This window comes from Diadema antillarum, unplaced genomic scaffold (genome assembly GCF_040938485.1).
Source record: "Diadema antillarum isolate AM-2024a unplaced genomic scaffold, OU_Dant_1.0 scf00000020, whole genome shotgun sequence".
NCBI classification, from domain to species: Eukaryota; Metazoa; Echinodermata; class Echinoidea; order Diadematoida; family Diadematidae; genus Diadema; species Diadema antillarum.
This window is the reverse complement of record NW_027270909.1, coordinates 5,757,777-5,776,264: the sequence shown is the minus strand read 5'-3', so window position 1 is coordinate 5,776,264 and position 18,488 is coordinate 5,757,777. Positions and strand designations below refer to the sequence as shown.

The 18,488-nt window shown below is 38.4% G+C and overlaps 1 protein-coding gene across 2 annotated transcripts in view; it reads left to right on the top strand.

Moving 5' to 3' along the window:
* The window catches only part of LOC139729186 (uncharacterized), a 55,630-nt gene extending 38,576 nt beyond the window's left edge, over positions 1 to 17,054 (top strand). The window contains exons 3-10 of one of the 2 annotated variants that reach the window (XM_071640125.1): positions 4,451 to 4,549; positions 7,039 to 7,137; positions 8,802 to 8,900; positions 10,739 to 10,837; positions 12,239 to 12,337; positions 13,932 to 14,027; positions 15,295 to 15,393; positions 16,605 to 17,054. In XM_071640125.1, coding sequence (XP_071496226.1) covers positions 4,451 to 4,549; positions 7,039 to 7,137; positions 8,802 to 8,900; positions 10,739 to 10,837; positions 12,239 to 12,337; positions 13,932 to 14,027; positions 15,295 to 15,393; positions 16,605 to 16,694 — 780 coding nt within the window. In that variant the 3' untranslated portion in view covers positions 16,695 to 17,054. Of the gene's footprint in view, positions 1 to 4,450; positions 4,550 to 7,038; positions 7,138 to 8,801; positions 8,901 to 10,738; positions 10,838 to 12,238; positions 12,338 to 13,928; positions 14,388 to 15,294; positions 15,394 to 16,604 lie in introns of those variants that run through there. The other variant, XM_071640119.1, reaches the window with a different exon arrangement.
* The last annotated feature ends 1,434 nt before the right edge of the window (positions 17,055 to 18,488 follow it).

The following is an 18,488-nucleotide window of genomic DNA, read 5'->3' as shown; positions in this document are numbered from 1 at the left end:
TTCATGTTTACAAATTAGATGAATGCCTTTTCCATTCTCTCATCACTGAATGGCGCATCTGATGATGTTGCGTTTATTGTTGCGTATCAGTCACGTGACATTGATAGATAATTGATGATGAACGATCATTCATCATGAAACAGGTGCAGGAGGCGTGCCACGATCCCGTGATGGTGGTCGTTTAGTCTGTTGAGAGATGAATCACCCATCTTCTCACAGACATGAATGTGACTCGCTCGCGGAGTTTCACCTTCCTTTCCTTACTCCATTGATACTGTAGAAATAAGAAGCTTGTCTACCATGTCTACCTCTAACAGTTCTATAGAGCATTAACTTATTTTATTTTCTAAGATTCAGGAGAGTAGAATATATATTCAATATTTATACTGCAGTTATAAGGGACATTTCTCGACATGGAGTCAAAATTTTGCAGGATATACTGTATTTTCCAATGTTCATCTCTCCCTCTCTTTCTTTTTGCGCTCTCTCTCTCTCCTCAAAACTATATAAAATATTATTACTATTATATATATATATATATATGTATATATATATAACACAAACAAGAATTGTCCATGACAGCCGTAGCCTTCTTCATCAGTGTGTGTGTGTGTGTGTGTGTGTGTGTGTGTGTGTGTGTGTGTGTTCTCTGTCCTTGGGACACTAAAAATCCCTCTACCAAAAGGTCAACACTTCCGTTCCGGTCTCTTCGCTGACATATCTGATTATACGACGCCACACTCTGATGACGTTACGATGAGCATACATGATTAATTAAGTAATTAGAAGATTCTAAGCTGATACACACTGGCTGAGATGGCGCTTACAGGGGGACTGTGTCCATCGCAGTGGCTTATACACACAGAAGGACTATGACACGGTTAGAAAAGGAAAGCTTATGGAAAATCTTTGGAATGTTGTCGTAGTGCACGGTAGAGTTTTTTTTTAAAAATGCCTATGTCACTTATAGATTTGTCACTCTGATAGTGCTCTAACAGATGATGTATTTTCTTTTTAAATCACATTTTTGGCCGTTTTGACGTCGTATTATATATTTTGTTTTGAATACTTCTGTAGTCTTTGTTTTTCCTGGCATTGTACTAGCTTGCAAAAATCCATCAGCTTCCGTGCACGCTAGATATTTTGTTGGAGATAGACACAGAAATTGGAGGGGAATTCATTGTTCTTGCTTGAATATTCGTTATTGCGACTCGGTAGAAAGGGAGCAGTGTTGGTGAGTCCATGGGCGAGATGTTACAAAAAAATGCAAGGAATGTGAACACACACACACACACACACACACGCACACACACACACACACACAGACACAATCACGGCAATGTTTGTTTGAATCTTGAAAGATATGCCAGTGGAATTGGTGTTCATTTAATCCATGTCTATAATATATATTCCCTTTGTGGCATATGAGTACCATATAGTGAAACACTACAGCGCCTAATGCATTGATGGCTAGCACATTATTCCATATTGTGGACTCCCTTTCGATGCACCAGCTTTTGACATCTCACATATTATTTGTTTGTAGCACAAGATGTGCACTTTGTGTCTGAATGTTCAATGATCATGATTAAAAAAAGGACAACAGCAACAACTGGAAATAAAAAAAAACCCGGACATAAAAGCCTAATGGAGTCTCGCGATAAGAAGTACACAGAACATACTGTTTTCTAAAAGGTTTGTTATGCAGTCAAACCATTTGTGTGCCTCTGTGAGTATTATTCTCCCAACAAAGAAAAAGAGGGGGGGGGGGGCCTTTTGAGTACACACACACAAACAGACACACACACAAACACAATATATACTGCGATGATCTTCGTGATTTCGTAGTGAAAGAAGAAGATAGTGAGAGAGGGAGGGAGAAAAGAGGGACACGAAGCGAAAAATCATGTTGTTCTAAAGATAAATCATGATAATTATATGCCTTTCTCTGACTTCGTTATACGCCGTAAGAAGTGCAGTGATTGAAGTTCTTAGCAGCAACATATATTGAGCGAAGGTTAGAATTATTATACCCATGATATAACCAATCTCAATGACCCAAACCCACATGCATACATTTTACCTATACTTGTACGCAGTGATATCTCATGCAGATGTGAAAGTACTCAACGGACCCGGTGGACGATTTAAGCAAACGGTGCTGATGAAAATGGATAGCCGACCGAAGCCATTACCAAATTGATGAAATATAGTGGATAACAATAAGGCAATGCTAAGTACAATATTTCATTTTTATGGTGCTTTTTTTTTCAATTATTGCCTTCACAGAAATTTGTTGATGCCTATAGAAGTCGACAGGAATATGATTTGTGTGTTTGTTTGTGTTTTGTGTGTGTTTGCGCTCATCAATGCTTGTAATGTATCGAGGTGCTATTATGTGGCTCGCCTTATTGCTAGGGCTCCGTACATATAGGGAACTGCATCATTCGGATGTGTGTGGACATGATTTTATCTCCAACACAACGCATGTGGTGAGTCTGTGAATAAAGCACAGCTACATGTGTAATGTGTACTGATTATAAAGTGTTACGTATATACTTCGCAAACGTTTGTATGTAAATGTTCTTCATATTCAACATGAGACGTATACGTGTTTCACTTGACATATTCGTCAACGCGAAGTGATGTGATTTCAAGAAGACATTCGATGCGACCGTAATTTTCTTGAAATCTATTTTCCCACGGGCAATCAATTTTGGATGCGAAAGATCACGCACGTCGAGGTTTTGACTGTATTTTCCACAACCCGGGCATCGCGTGCGATACAGTAACTAGCATCGATATACTAGTAATCTAATGTTGTGAGGGCGCTGTTTTGAGCATGTGCGCTTTCGCAAGTTTTGATTGGCAGATGACGATATCGGGGATGCGGCTATAATGCATTTAAAGTGTGTCAACCGACGCGTGGTTTTTAGATCATGGGTATTACACGCCATTTGATGGTGAATTATCTGCCAATGAAGTGAATGCTGAAAGGCACAGTGGCCTTTTGCGTTTTCAGACTCGGCCACAATATGTGATCCAAATTTTATGTTAATTTTAATCTCCACGATTGAACCAATTCTATGACATAATTTAATCAAATTTATCCATACGCCAATAACCATAAAGTGGAACACCTTTTCGTTAGTTCCCAACGTGACAACAAAACAGAACACGATTTTATGTAAGCAGTTTACAAACTTTCATTTTTAACAATGCCTTTAATGTGAACTGCCAGTGCATAAAGAAAGACAAACAATAATAATCATGAGTAACTAATCTGAATTGAACATCTTAATAGTAAAAAAGTCTTTCACTGTTTCACAGTGCATAAGCCCTTAAGGAGCTCGAAGGTGGCTTTACGCTTTGAATATTTGAAGAGATTGTTCGCAAAAACCGATAAGTCCATTTTTGAAGATTTTGAAGTACGGTCTCTGTCATAAAGTACAAAATAATACCTTTTAAATGATATATTGGTCAGTACATATAAAGGTACATTTTTTTTTTGAAGTTATGTCAAAAGAAGCAACAATTTTCTTATTATTCTCTTTATTTTTCTTGACCTTTAATCGCAAATATCTCCATTTGGCAAATATGGACTTATCGGTTTTTGCGAACAAACTCTTCATTTGCACACCCTTCTGCAGAAGCGCCTATAGTGAACGTATAAAAGTCGTGTGCTGTTTTCCATACCAACAGGTGAAGTAGAATTCTATATGACTCATTCCGCATGCCGCTAGTCGGTCAAGATCTCGAATTTTTGCGTCTCCGCTGATGGCTCATTTGCATACGCCAAATTATACAACAGCCATTATAAAATTCTCTCCCCTCACACACTGCAATTTCCATGTGCCTTTGTCGTCTTATCTCCTCACATGCCTACGTTCTGCATGTATTGACCCCAATTTCTTCTATGTAAAGGGTATATTAACCCAGTGAATTCGAGAACCTGATCGATTCAGTACAAAGTCTACGGTACTTTCAGAATTCAGGAGTCAACAGAATAAGTTACAAATTATAAGATAATAATTGCCTTTTAGTGTTGTGAATGCGCACCGTATTTATTCTCTGCATGCATAGTTGTTTTAATGATGTATACGATATTTTTTTAGACTGTTGAATTCTCTAATTCCTTTAATCAATGAAGTCAGTTTTAGTGTCATGTTCAAACCGCTTTCTTTAATGATAGGTAATGTAGTACATGTATTTGTGATTTGCAGATAGAAAACACTGATGCTGGTAATACATTATTCATTTTCCTGTTTCCTTTAATGTTTATACTTGTGTCTGTCCGAGGTTCCGAACATCTCGACCTTTTGTCTCTTGTTATCACTGGTCATTCAATATAGGTGGAAGAAAAATCGCCTTATTTTGTGGCCTTAGACTCCTCGGTACCAATTCTCAATATTTCGATGTTCTCTCTTCTCCGATCCCTCGCCGCACTCAGGATGGGACGACGCCTTTGATCCTGGCAGCAGCGAACAACCATTTAGACTGTGTCCGGGAGCTGCTCACTGAGGGTGCCGACCCGAACGAGAGAAGGATTGTAAGTTTCCCGGCACGTGCCGGCTCCGTCAATTAGCTACTTCTTGATAGCTCATAATATTATGCACATTTTCCAAAGTGCCTTTAGTTTTCTTGTCTGTTGGTTAGCTTTAAGGCCCTTCACTCCTTTTCCAAGCGACATATTGCTTAAGCTTGCCCGACGTAAGTATTATGGCTTTCGTGTTTAAATGAAAATGAACTTGCGTAGACCAGGTGACCAGAACGGTCCATCAAGTAACACTTGCACGGGAAACGTCCATTGTTTTCCTTTTTTTTTTTTGCAATGAATGTGCATAGCATTTTGTTTTTCTATAAGTGTCGCCAAATACTAGACTTTAATGAACACTTGGTTGCTGTCAGGTGGATGTGCTAGTAAGCACCATTTGTAAGGATTACATTACAGATCTGATGCCCATCTTAGTGCGTATTAAAAACCAACACATTGCTATTAATAGTATAAAAGATACATTTTACTGCTCGTGTGCAAAATGGAATTACCCAGTTGTACGAACTGGCTTATGGACCAGGTTGATCACAATATCATTTATTTAAATTCTAAGCACATTTTCATAACCATAATTAATGTTGTTCCTGACATTCATGAAGCTTACCGTAGACTTGCCCAATGTAACGACGACATGCAAATACATTTCAAAATACATATGCATACAAAAATACATATAATATCGGTATATAAAATATGTAGGTGAATAGAAATGTGGCTTGTTCTAAGAAAAAGTATCCATAAAGTTTAATACTTTGTCAATCCATCGTATTGGAAGAAAACTGGTTTTGAGGTTATCTCACGTTTCGAGTTGTGTTTATTTAATTACTTCAGGTATATCACAATATATGACAGGTATAGCAAGTTAATATTGTATGACAGGTAGGCCCTATAGTACTGCCAGAAAAGTCATGCTCTGGTGTGCTTGCCCGATGATCACCATAAGTATTTTATGATAACAACATTGATTCGATGAAAGTCATCGTGAAAGTATACTATTACTTTCATCGCCCATTCAAAGTTTAATGTAGACTGAATGAGTCGTTCATGGTCTTATAATCGTCAAAGGTTGTGTTATTGTATACTGCAGATATTATACCTTCATTCATTTTTATCGACAATAGCACCCAGAACACGTGGATATGCATATATTACTAAAATTCAGCGTGCCAATAGTCAAAACCCAAACACCTTCACTGTAAAAACATCGGTGTTAGACTTAACACCATGGGTGTTAAATTTAACACCGATCGAGTGTTAATAGAGGACCACACCCACAGGTGTAGAAAATGCACTGTGATGGTGTTGAAAAGTGTTCACCTGACACTTCGTGGTGTTAATTTGACACTGTACCTGGTGATATTTTGACACTGTACTGGTGTTAATTAAAAAATGACACCACATGGTGTTGATTTGATATTTGTTGGTGTTAATATCAATGGTTTAACACCCGTCCAGCTTCAATAAGAGACCACACCAGCTGGTGTTACTGTGGTGTAAATTTATTTTCACATTTTTTCAAAAATCTAGTATTTTAATGTAAAATTCTTGATCGTCTTGTTTAAATTAAAAATCAACAAGAAGTGCAGTTGCTAAGAAACTCTTCAAAACAGTTTTATATTATTTTGGAAATGACACCCGGAGGTGTTAATTTAACACCATGAATGAACACCGGAAATTTAACACCAGCTTCATATTTAACACCGGACTTTTTGCAGTGTTGCTTCCCACATTGCTGTCAGTCCTTTTATCGCGAAGTTGGTGGTTCTGCAAAGTGGTTAATGTATAAACAGTAAATAGAAAGACGACTTTTGCCCCATTGGAATTCCTGCGTGCGTTCGGGCGCTTTAACGATGTCTCCAGAGCTATCAAGTGCTACAAGGACTATGATCAGTGGCGAACCTTAGCCCCCTTACGACCACCACTTCAAACTGACATAAACAATTTACATTCACAAAATACCAATACGATAATGAAAGAGGTAAATTGATACGAGATGACTCTAATAGAACGCGCAATTGTGTTTCGAGCCCGTGGTAAGCATATACAGGTGTGTGATCTAGATCATATTCTTAATATTATGATATTATACGAATTAATACACTACTGTCTCAGGTGAGTTTACTTTACACACACTGTTCCTCTCCCAACAATAGTGTTCGCAGGTACGTGCACTCATGTAGGAGCCGTGATGTATGAATGTTCTTGACTTTGCCCACGTGGGTAGCTATAATGAGATGCTTACTGTGCTTGCGGTGTGAAAAATCAATATACTCGATCATTTTGCAGACGCGCCGGTCCGCGAATCAGTGGAAAACGGGGTTAAAGTCGTGGACGCATGAATCAAGGCTATTATTTTAGACTATAGTGAATAACAGCCTTGGCTTGAACTGCTCCTACTTCAAATGCTGATATTGCTGTTGATGAGAATGATGTTGGTGATGTCAATGTCGATGTCGTTTTTGTTTCACCTTCTCTCATCGCAGACCGGCACTACGGCCCTGTTCTTCGCCGCCCAGGGAGGCTTCCTCGACATCACGCAGGAGCTGCTGGAGCACGATTCACAAATTGATCTTCCCAGCCAGGTATACACAAATCCTGCAAGGAACACCAAGCAAATGAATAAATGAATGAATAAATGAATAAATGAATGAATGAATGAATGAATGAATGAATGAATGAATGAATGAATGAATGAGTAAATGAATAAATGATTAGTAATGAATAAATAGATAATAAATGATTCAATAAATGAATGAATGAATGAATAAATAGATAAATAAATGAATAGATGAATAAATAAATAAGTAAGTAAATAAATAGATAAATAAATAAATAAACAAACTGGAAACCCCAGAACACCATCAACAACAACAATAGAACAAACCAAAGCAAACAAGCAAACCAAAGACAGAATTGAATTATTAGTCTAGATCAAGACGCTGATGAGTCGATCACATTTCAACCCGATGTCAATGCGAAAGCAAATTTTTATTGTCGGTTAGGAGGAAGTTGGCGCTGATTGAATGAAGGTTGATCGCACGTTGGTTTCATGGTTTGGTATTTAAAGGAAGGGAAGACGCCTATTTTCAAATTTTGAGGAGTATTAGATAGGTACATCTTCATACTGATTAGTGTGCCAAAGTTGAAGGTAATAATATGATTCATAGTAACCAAAACTCAAGTTGTTGTGTGGTCTAAAAAACAAAAAAACAAAAACAAAACAAACAAACAAAAAGAGAATGATGAAACTGCACTTAATGTTCTTGAACCCAAAATGTTCAGAAGCATGCAAGTGAAAGGATACAGAAAACGGAGAGAATATGGTAATGGGCATAAGATCAGGAACAGCAGTCAAGCTATACGAGTGTTGTCATGCAGTTCCATCAAGCGATTACATGTGCTGACAACAAAGTCGACGAGTGGTCGATTCGAACGGTGATTTGTTAGCAATCACGTTTCTGACACTTTGACCTTCAAAAGACATTACCAGCCCGCCTGTCAGATCAGGGAGAGAAAATATCCTTCACGGGGAATCATGGATATTGGCCACGGGTGCTGACAGCGCAGTTGAACCTGAATACACGTGTCAGTGGAAAAGAAAATAGCAAGCAAACAGATAAACAGACGTACCGTCTGGATAAACAAATCCACGTTTAAAATGGCAGACTACATTTGCATGTCGGGTGTAAATTATCGTGAAATTTGCCAATGTCGTTTTCCTTTAATCTGTTTCCATTCATCTTTTTTTTTGTCTCTCTTCTATCTCTGAACGCCTTACTGGCTCACTAACACTCACTCTGTCTGTCTGTCCGTCCGTCCGTCCGTCTGTCTGTCTGTTTGACAATCTATCTATTTCTATCTATCTATCTATCTATCTATCGATCTATCTGTCTATCTATCTGTCTTTCTCTTTTTATTTATTGATTTATTCGTTTATTATCTATTTATTTATCTATCCATCTATCTATCAATCTATCTTATCTATCTATCCATCTTTATATATATCTCTCTCTCTATTTATTCATTTATTTATTTGTTTATCTATCTATCTATCTTATCCATCGATCTATCTATCTATATATCATCTATCTATCTATCTATCTTATCTATCTATCTTATCTATCTATCTATCTATCTATCTATCTATCTATCTATCTATCTATCTATCTATCTATCTATCTATCTAATTTTTTCCTATGTTTTTCTCCCCTACCTCTCTTTCTGCCGTATCTCCAATCTCTGACAGGATGGAGGAACCCCGCTGTTCGTGGCGTGTCAGTGCAACCATCTCGATGTTGTGAAAGAGCTGGTGTCCAGGGGTGCCAACATTCACAGAACAATGGAGGTAGGCTGCAACTCGTACATAATAATATTGATAACTAACGTGGAATCTGCCTCTCCGTCTGTGATCCTTGATGATACGGAGAATGGCGGGAAAGGCTTTATATACCGTTCTCAGCTACGAGTGGATAGTTCCCCTCCAATATAACATTCACAGCTACAAGTAAGTTCCTTGCGCATAAAACCAATTTCTTTTGGAGGAATGGATTGGCCATTTATTTTTTTTTTCCTTTACAGAATGTGATTCGGGAAGCAAAGCATAGTGTACCTGTTTGAAAGGACAGTAATGGGTCTCGTCTGATCTATAGTAGGGCCAACTGATCAATTCAGAAAAACGAGAGAGAAAAGAGATTACGCAAAGGAATCATCTCACCATCATGTTTATGAATTCAACTGGTGTACGTATGTACCGTGCTGTGTCACACTTGGACAATATTTTACATTCTGCTATTCATAATTGTCTTGTTTAATCTCATATCAGAAGAGCTCATAATTTTAAATCTATTAAATTAGACTATGTACGTATATCTCTATGCTGTGTGTTTATAGAGCCTATACTATAGCCACCACAATAGATTCAATGAGCTTTTCATCAGTCTGTAAGGAAAAAAATATATACCTGAAATATAATATGGAATCGTCTGTCACCCGCTTAAATAAGCAAGAACGAAGAACTTGCATGTATCATTTTACCATCACACTCCCTTACCCAAACACTCCACCACCGTGCACACGCTTTGGGAGGTCCCTAGGGTTGTGCATTAGTTTTGATACCGACCAGGGGGGTGTTTCATAAAGCTGTTCGTAAAGTTACGAACGACTTACGAGCAACTGGTGATCAGTTCTTGTGCTGAATTATGGAAATTCTGATAAGTATAGCACATCAGAACTGATCACCAGTCGCTCGTAAGTTGTTCGTAACTTTACGAACAGCTTTATGAAACACCCCCAGATTTCTATATGTTGTTGAGGTGTTGATTACAATAGAAATGGCTTATCAAAAATGTAGAAACGCATCCCGTCTTATAACGTAATAACCCCCGTAGCACTTTATATGCTATCGCCGAGATCTTTTTTCTTGCCTACTTAAATACATTAAGCCAAGGACATACATCATTGATACATGCAGCATCTTGTGTGTCAGAACGCTTTAATACTTTCATCAGAGCTTGGAAAAAGTGCGAAAATACAAGAACGAACGACGAAACAATGACGTGCGCTCTGAAAAAGGAAGAATACAGATCAAGCAATATCTAAAAATTGAACTATTGGTAACAAAGTCACGAACAAATAATACCATTTAAGTATTGAAAAAAACTTGCCGCTTTCTGTGATAACAATCAAGTTCTTTTGAGATTTATGTCTACAAATAGCTGAAACTGGAGTATGAATCATTAATGTATACGTATGATGTGATGACTTAAGTACACAAGTTAATGAGAAAGAAATATGCGGTATGGGAAATTATGATGGGCACGTGATCTTTGTCTGTTAATGAAGGTATATATCACAAATTAGGTAATGTTTCCTTCCTACATTATACGCTTTTCTTCCACAATATCCTCACACCCCTATTTCATTTGATACTTTGCGGTATAGAAATCACAGATTTCCCAGCAACAATACAGGGATGAATTTTGACTGGCTCCAATGCGTCAATGCATTATGAGTTTTAGGTCCATTGAACCGTACAAGAATCCGTCGTACGTTGCTCCGTAGCTCCATGTATTTTTGTGTGTTTGTGTTTTGTGTGTGTGTGTGTGTGTGTGTGTGTGTGTGTGTGTGTGTTTGTTTTTTTGTTTTTTTGGTCACGTGCTTTCTTGTTTCTGTGGTTACACCCAGGATGGAGCCACGCCTCTGTTCATCGCAGCACAAAACGGTCACTACAACATGCTGAAATACCTGATAGGACAAGGGGCAAAGGCCGACCAGACTAGAAAGGTGAGACCGCTTATTAACGAACTCCCCCGCCGGGAAATGAAAAGCCCTGCTCCGTTTCTCCTCTCAAGTGGGGGAGTATAACTTTCTCTGACAGGGCTACCCAGATAATGACGAGAGGGTTTCTCACTTGCCATTAGAAAGCTTTTAGTATAATTACGTTTTGAGACGCATTTCTAAACATTTTTAGACTTATCGAACGTTCAGATATGCTTGTACAATATTGAGCCTTCTCGCCGTCATTCCAGCAGCGGTATTGTTATGAATCTACAATGGTCTGCCAATTAAACATAATTATATCTCGGGATGCATTCATATGCAAGAGAATTTGTGTTGCTGTATATACATACACCCTGGCCGAAATGAATACGAGATCGACCAAAGGCTCAGCTGCCTTCTCAATCGAGATAAAGTGATCACCGTTCAGATTACGTACCCAAATTTATACAAGAGCAAAACTCGATAGGGAGATATCTGTTGACCACGATTGACCAAATGTTAGTTCAGAACAGTTGTTTTTGAGAACATGATTCAGATTTACATGCATACTTACAAGCTTTTATAGTAAAAAGTCCCATTAGCATGAATAATGTTTTAAAACAAGTTTACGGACGACTTTTTGGTATTAGGTGTGAAAGCCGTCAGAGTCATGGCCCTTCAATAATATCGGTACCTGTCAATTAGCTCGCTGAAATCATAACTCCAAGCAATGGAAATACTCAATCCCCAGGGGCGGATCCAGGAATTCCGTAAAGGGGAGGCGCCTTTACAAACTTAGGAAGGGGCGCACGCCCCCCCCCCCATCTTTTTCTCTTTATTTCTTTTGCTTCAACGAAAAATAAAGAGGGGACGCGCGCCCGGTGCGCCCCTCTGGATCCGCCACTGATCCCTCTCTCCTTCATAAGCACATTTACAATAACAACGATTAGGCTGAAACTTTTCCCATTTTCCCTCGTTTTCGACGAGTCTAATATTAACCACGTGTTTACAGTGGATGAAACAGTACAGCGTTGTGCTGCATATTGTGCCTTGTTTGAATGGATGATTATTTTGAATGTATTATGTTACGATGTTAAAGGTAGTGGCCTACCCTGCATGGTCTAAAATACCTCACTCATATCTGTGCCTATTTTGGATGACCGTCTGACATTGAAATGGAAGAAAATGGAATCAATCAGACATTAGGTTGTCACGACATAATTGGAAAATCGCAATTGCATGAAATGATATATTTTCTGGCGTAAAAAAAAAGAAAAAAACAGTGTGATATCAATGACACACATAATAAGTCGAAATGAGGTATGGAATGAAATATGATCAAAACAAGATGAAAAGATATGAAAATGTAAATTAATGATAATGCTTCATCTTGTACTGTTGTGTAATAACCTTCATTGTCCACAGGACAAAGCGTCACCCCTCTGGATAGCCGCTCAGATGGGGAACAGTGAGATCATCCGGGAACTTCTGGCGGCGGGGGCAAAGGTCGATGAGGCACGGGAGGTGAGACACCGACATGGTAGTCTACCATTAGAAAACCAGGATTAAATTTGATTCCCCTTAATGTGGAAATCTCCTTATGTCCAATGCTGTCATATCTAATCCAAAGAGAACACAATACGTGATAGAAAGTGAATTATTAGACCGTAATTTTGAGAGGCGCTATAAGATTAGGTGAGAATTTACCGCAGAACAGGTGGTGTGTGAACACAATAACACCACATAGGTCATTGTCTTAGGTGGGGTAATTATTTCACCCAATTCTTAAATTCGATGTGCCATATCATATTTCAGTCTCTTCATCTGTCTTAATTTCTTACCCCATATTGGCTTATCTCTAATTGTGTTTCGTCGTATCGCGGCATTCGCCATCATACATTCATTTTTATCTGCAATTTGAACTTTGCATGCTTCACTATAAGTTGAAACTAAAGTGTTACTTTTTGATACGAGACTGAAGAGAATAAATGCGACTTTCATCAAGACATCTATGATGAATTGATTAATGAGACAGCTGCGGCATAGAGTAAAAAGCTGTTTTCTTTAATGTTGATATAGCACGGAATACGTGAAATACATGGTGTGTCGAATGTGTAATGCTCAACTCGTGTGTGTGTTATCTTCGTTACATTGTTCAGTCACTATTAATCTTTATAGGTCTGGTAACGCACTACGTATTGGTTAACGTTTCACGTTTCCTCATCGTGTGCATGTTCTGGTTTTGTGTGATTCACTTGTCAGCGCCAGTGCATGATGTTGTCTAAGGATAATTAATCATTCTTGATAATCTTTATAGGCAATAAACATGAATAAATGTCACCAAAGAGAAACCTGTGAATTTCACAGCTTTTCTATTTCTTTCTTAGTTCTCGGTTTTATCGAAATATGCATGATTAGAAAAAAAAATTGTCAATTTTTCAGTAGTAGTACTAGTAACAGATTGACACCGTGTGGTCAATCTGTATCAGTCTATGATATAATTGGAAGATTTGTAAATTCTTCCACCCCGTAAAGGGAAATAAACAAAAAATGAAACAAGCCCCCCCCCCAAAAAAAAAAATAAATAAAAATAAATAAATAAATAACAAAAAACAACAACAACAAACAAACAAAACAAACAAAACAGGCAGTAACCAAAGTGTGTTACGAAAGATAAATAGCAATGAAATACCAAACAAAACTGTATAAGCCTGTGCTGAAAATAATAGATGCAAAACTCAAAATTGTACCAAATTCACGCATTAATAGAGCGTTTAATCGCTGGTATGAGTAATATATAATGTGCATTAATTTGTTCATCATGTTTGCTACATTGCATGAGTTTGGAGTTTGTTTTGTTTTTATAATTTTACCCGTCCTACACGAAGTCTGAAAGAAAGAAAGAAAGAAAGAAAGACTGACAGAAAAAAAGGAAGGAAGGAAGGAAGGAAAGGAAAGAGAAAGAAAGAAAGAAAGAAAGAAAGAAAGAAAGAAAGAAAGAAAGAGAGAGAGGGAAAGGGGGAGAGAGAAAGAAGCAATTCCCGCCTTTTTGTTTTTTGTGTGCTGCATGTCCTATTTATCGTCTGCACTCTCACGTTGCCTCTACTTCTCCAAGCAGGACGGAGCGACCCCGCTCTTCAAGGCCGCGCACAAGGGCTACGTGGAATGCGTCGCGGATCTCATCGCGAAGGGGGCTTCGCTGGGGCTGCTCGAGGTTGGTTTCTGCATTCATCTGTTGCTACGCACTTTTCAATTCGATTCGAGTTCGATTCGACAGGCTCGTTCCAGTAACATGAGGACGGTGTTGCCATCTTACGTCTGCCATAACAGGCAATCAAATTGAAACAGACAAACACAAAGTTAACGTGACGGCAGATACAGTGACAGCAAACGCATTTTTATTCATTTTTTATTCATTTCTATTCAATGCCCATTTAAGTTGTGTGTGAGTATTCTGTGTTTTTCCCAAATATCTCATTGCAATGAACAAGTTTATGCCAGAACACTGTTGGAATCTGCTGCTTATGATAGGCACTTCTCAATTCGATTCGAGTTCGATTCGACGGACTCGTTCCGATACTACAGGCCTAATACCATGGACAGTGTTGGTCCTCTGTTATAATACCCCTCTTACATCTGCCAAACAGGAAAACAAACTGAAGCAGACAAACACATTTCGTAGTAAACGCGATGGCAGATACAATGACAGCGAACACATGTTTATCTCGTGGCGTGAAGCGTAGAGTGTCCCTGGCATGAAGTTGTGTATGATTTTTCTCTGTTTTCACAAATATCTCCATGCAAATAACAAATTTATGTGTGGAGACTGATGGGCATTTTCCCTACAAGCAGGGCGTCAATTTAATCGTGTCCGACGTGGTTTTGTTTGCCGTTAACAGTGATTGTCAGTAATATAACTTTGTGACTTGAGGAGAATACCAAACAACAAACAATCGTCCCACGTTATCCCTTTTGAAATAGAGGAGCTTTGTAATTTTGATCATACGATTTAGCATGCAAAGATAGTATACAATGCTCGCACACATGCACTTTCCATCTCGAACAGTCATGGCACCATTGTTTCATCAACGCCGTATACAGTATAAAGCAGGGGAGCAAAAGTGACTCTTAGCAATCATGGAATCATAAATCATACATCTACAACGTAAATCTACTGGTCATTTTGGTCACAGTGTAGTTTCTTTTCATTAATTTTGTTTATTTGTTCTACTTCTTTTCTTTTTTTTTTTGGTGGTGGTGGTGGTGGGGGGGGGGGGTTCTTTGTGATAAAATGTAATGATACACATTGTAGCAATTACTGTTCCGTATATCTTGGTCGTTTCTTAGTTAGACAAGTTAATCTCATATCCATAATCCAATATGATATATTCACATATTCATGGCACTGTATTCGCTTGTTGAGCAGTGCACTATCGTTCTTTTTTCTTTCTTTCTTTTTTTGGTTCTACTACACCCTGCAGAACGGGGAGAGCGCCCTCCACGCTGCTGCCCTCTTCGGTCATCTAAAAGTAGTCAAACAGCTGATTTCGGCGGGTTCAGATGTGACGTTAAAGAACAAGGTATACACTGAGTAGATCTTTCCATCTTTCAAACGTCGCTACAAATCAAATGGTCATGGTCATACTTTAGGCATGGGGTCTTCTAGTCTCGAGTCACATGGCCCACGAGACATACATTGAAAAAAAGGTCCATGATTCATACACAGAGTCATATAGCCCGCTAGTCATAAAGCCCACGAGCAGACCCACGAGCTAGACACCAAGTAAAACAGGGACACGCGTTAGACATTAATGAAACAAGCCCACGAGCTGAACGTAAGGCAAATTTGCGTATGTATAGTGTCTAAGTTACTCGTGGACCGTGTATCTCGTGGGCCTACAGTATTTGACATGATATGGAGCTCACTGGTTGTGTTCACTCTATAGTGTCTCGCTCATGAGCTTTATGACTCGTGGGCTGTACGACTTCTGGGTAGTATGACTCGTGGGCAATATTACTCGTGGACAATGAGACTTCTGGGCTGTATGACTCGTGGGGGATGTCTAGCTCACGATGTGCCCCCATAGCCATCGCGTCTGTGTATAGTCTACTATTTCTGTCTGATTCCCATCCTGATTTCATCTACCAAGTCACAATCTCTGCCCAATAATACCACACAGCAATCAGGATGTTGTTTCATCAAAATTTCATTAAAATTGCCTTGAGTTGCAGATTTCTTTAATGAGATGCCTCAAACTAACAAACACAAAACAACTAAAAATTTTATCAGCATAAGTACTATAAAATTATGGACAAAACTGTCCACTGAAACAGTCACGTTGAAGCTCTAAAGGGATAAAGAGAGAGAATGATGGGACCTATCAAAGATAAAATATCAAGCACGTTTAGTTGCGGGTCTCATGAAATATAGTTTTGAATTAATTCAGATTGGAAAGGCAAGACACCCCTCACAAAAAGAAAAGAAAAGAAAAATGATTTGATATATTCTGTACTTCCAGATCTACCTGCCCGTTAGTGAGTAGTTGTGCATATAGTGTATGATAAGATGCATTCATATCATACCCCCTGTCTCTCTGTCTTTCTGTCCATTTGTATCACTTCTCACCTTTAGAATCAGTAGACTTAGCCATTAATCTGACTCGATTGCTCTATTTCTTCAGAACAACTCGAATTTTATACCTTCAAATACTTCCCTCCTTTTCCCTTTCTTCTGCTTGGATGTTTTAGAAAAAAAGAAAATGCCATTTTTTCCCCTTACCCACTCTTGCAGGATAACGTGACTGCGGCAGAGATGGCAAAAGACGCCGGTTTCGACGTGATCGCCGAATTTCTGACGAAATCAGCAACAGTTGCAAAATAGAAACAACAAAAGAAAGACTGACCTTTCGTTTCCAGACTATTGATGAGAGTACGCCAAGTACTGACCTGGCTTGCATGAGGTGTCACCCTGTCCCGCCAGGAATCGAGAGAGGGCGCTTTCCAACGAATGTTGCTACTAGAAAGTGTCCCTTTGTACCGGGACACAAAAAATGAGAGGCGCCATTCGTAACTTAATTGTCCTGTACTATACGGTGAGCGCAAGACATGCTGGAATGATGCTGTGAATAGAGCTTACATGGGAGATGGAACTGGCATGCTGTATATTATGAATATATTATACGCATTATTTTAAAAGGCTGTTCTCCTGTAAGGTTCATCATGGACGTTGGTGGCACTGTTTTGTTTTTGCCCTTTTCTCCCCTCGTGTAGGGTGGAGTGTGCAAAATCTGCACAATATTAAGAAAAATTAACTTACATCATTATAAATCGTGGTGCGCTTTGAAGGAATCGAAGATTCAGAAACAATTACATTTTGATCTTAACTTTCATATATCCATTAGTGACCCCTTAAAGTAAACTAAAAACAATTTTGACATTATAAGCACATTGGCGACATAAACGGCTGGATTTTTGACTGACGTCACAGGGTCTTCCACCAATGAGAAGCCCAGAGGTTTACACTCCTACTTTGAGCAGCCACTGAGATTTGAATGATCATTGCTGAACTTCCTTCCCTGCTAATCTGTGGCATGATTAGTGTGTGTGTGTGTGTGTGTGTGTGTTCGGGTTGACAACTTATCATCCATGTATTACCCATGGTGCCCATAAGTTTGGTAAGAAAGACTCCACTATAGGCTGTTCGTTCATGCTACTATGAGCGAGGAAAGAAAGTCGAGTAAAGGGAGTCTGTAGCATACAATATTATTGTATCAATGATAGTTTTGTCATTGTTTTGTTTTATGAGTATTAGTTTATTTACAGTGATGCCATTTCTTATGTATTTGGTCATCTACCTCCTTTGAAGCCCTTTGAAATGAACAAAGCGAGCCAGAGAAAGTGAAAATGTAAAAGAAAACAAAACACAAAGGCTATTTAGAGAAAATAATTATTGCTTGTGAGATATTGTAGAATTCTAAAGCTGGGATATAAGCCCTTTATGCCGAACATCAGAGAAAACGGGTGCTATGCAAAAACCCATCCAAATTATGCATTTTCCTGATGGTGATTGTAATGTTACATACTATAGACTATGATGTTTTGCTTTTCGTTTTTGATCATTTCATATGATTTTTCCCAATTACTATTTTCTTTCTCGATTTTGGTCTTATTATCTCGCTTTTCTCTGTTATCCTTTTTTCTCCCTCTCTTTTTGTGATTCTTTCTCTTTCTTTTGCTTTTCTTAATCTCTCCCTCTCTTTCTTCTCTTCTGTGTTGTATTTTCTTGTTTTATTATTCTTCGTTTTCTCCCTTGTTTGACATTCAGTCCGTTCTATAGGCCCAATTTAGATCTCTCTACGTTACGAATTAATACATAATGAATTATCTGATATATTTGCAATTTATGTCATACCACATGTAGGACTACTATATCCGTTTCTTAATCTACCGGTCTACGAGGAAGAGGAATTAGTAAATCAACACTGTATTTTGTAAGAGCCTAAGTTGTTCATGTACTATTATAAACAAGGGATACATGGTAATTTTCACAATCTAGTATGCACATGGATTGTGTGTTTCCAAATGCTCATTAGCATTCATATCTCATCGATGTGCAACGTTGTAAAGTATTGTATGAAAACAGCACATTTATATCGTCATGAACATTTCTTTAAAT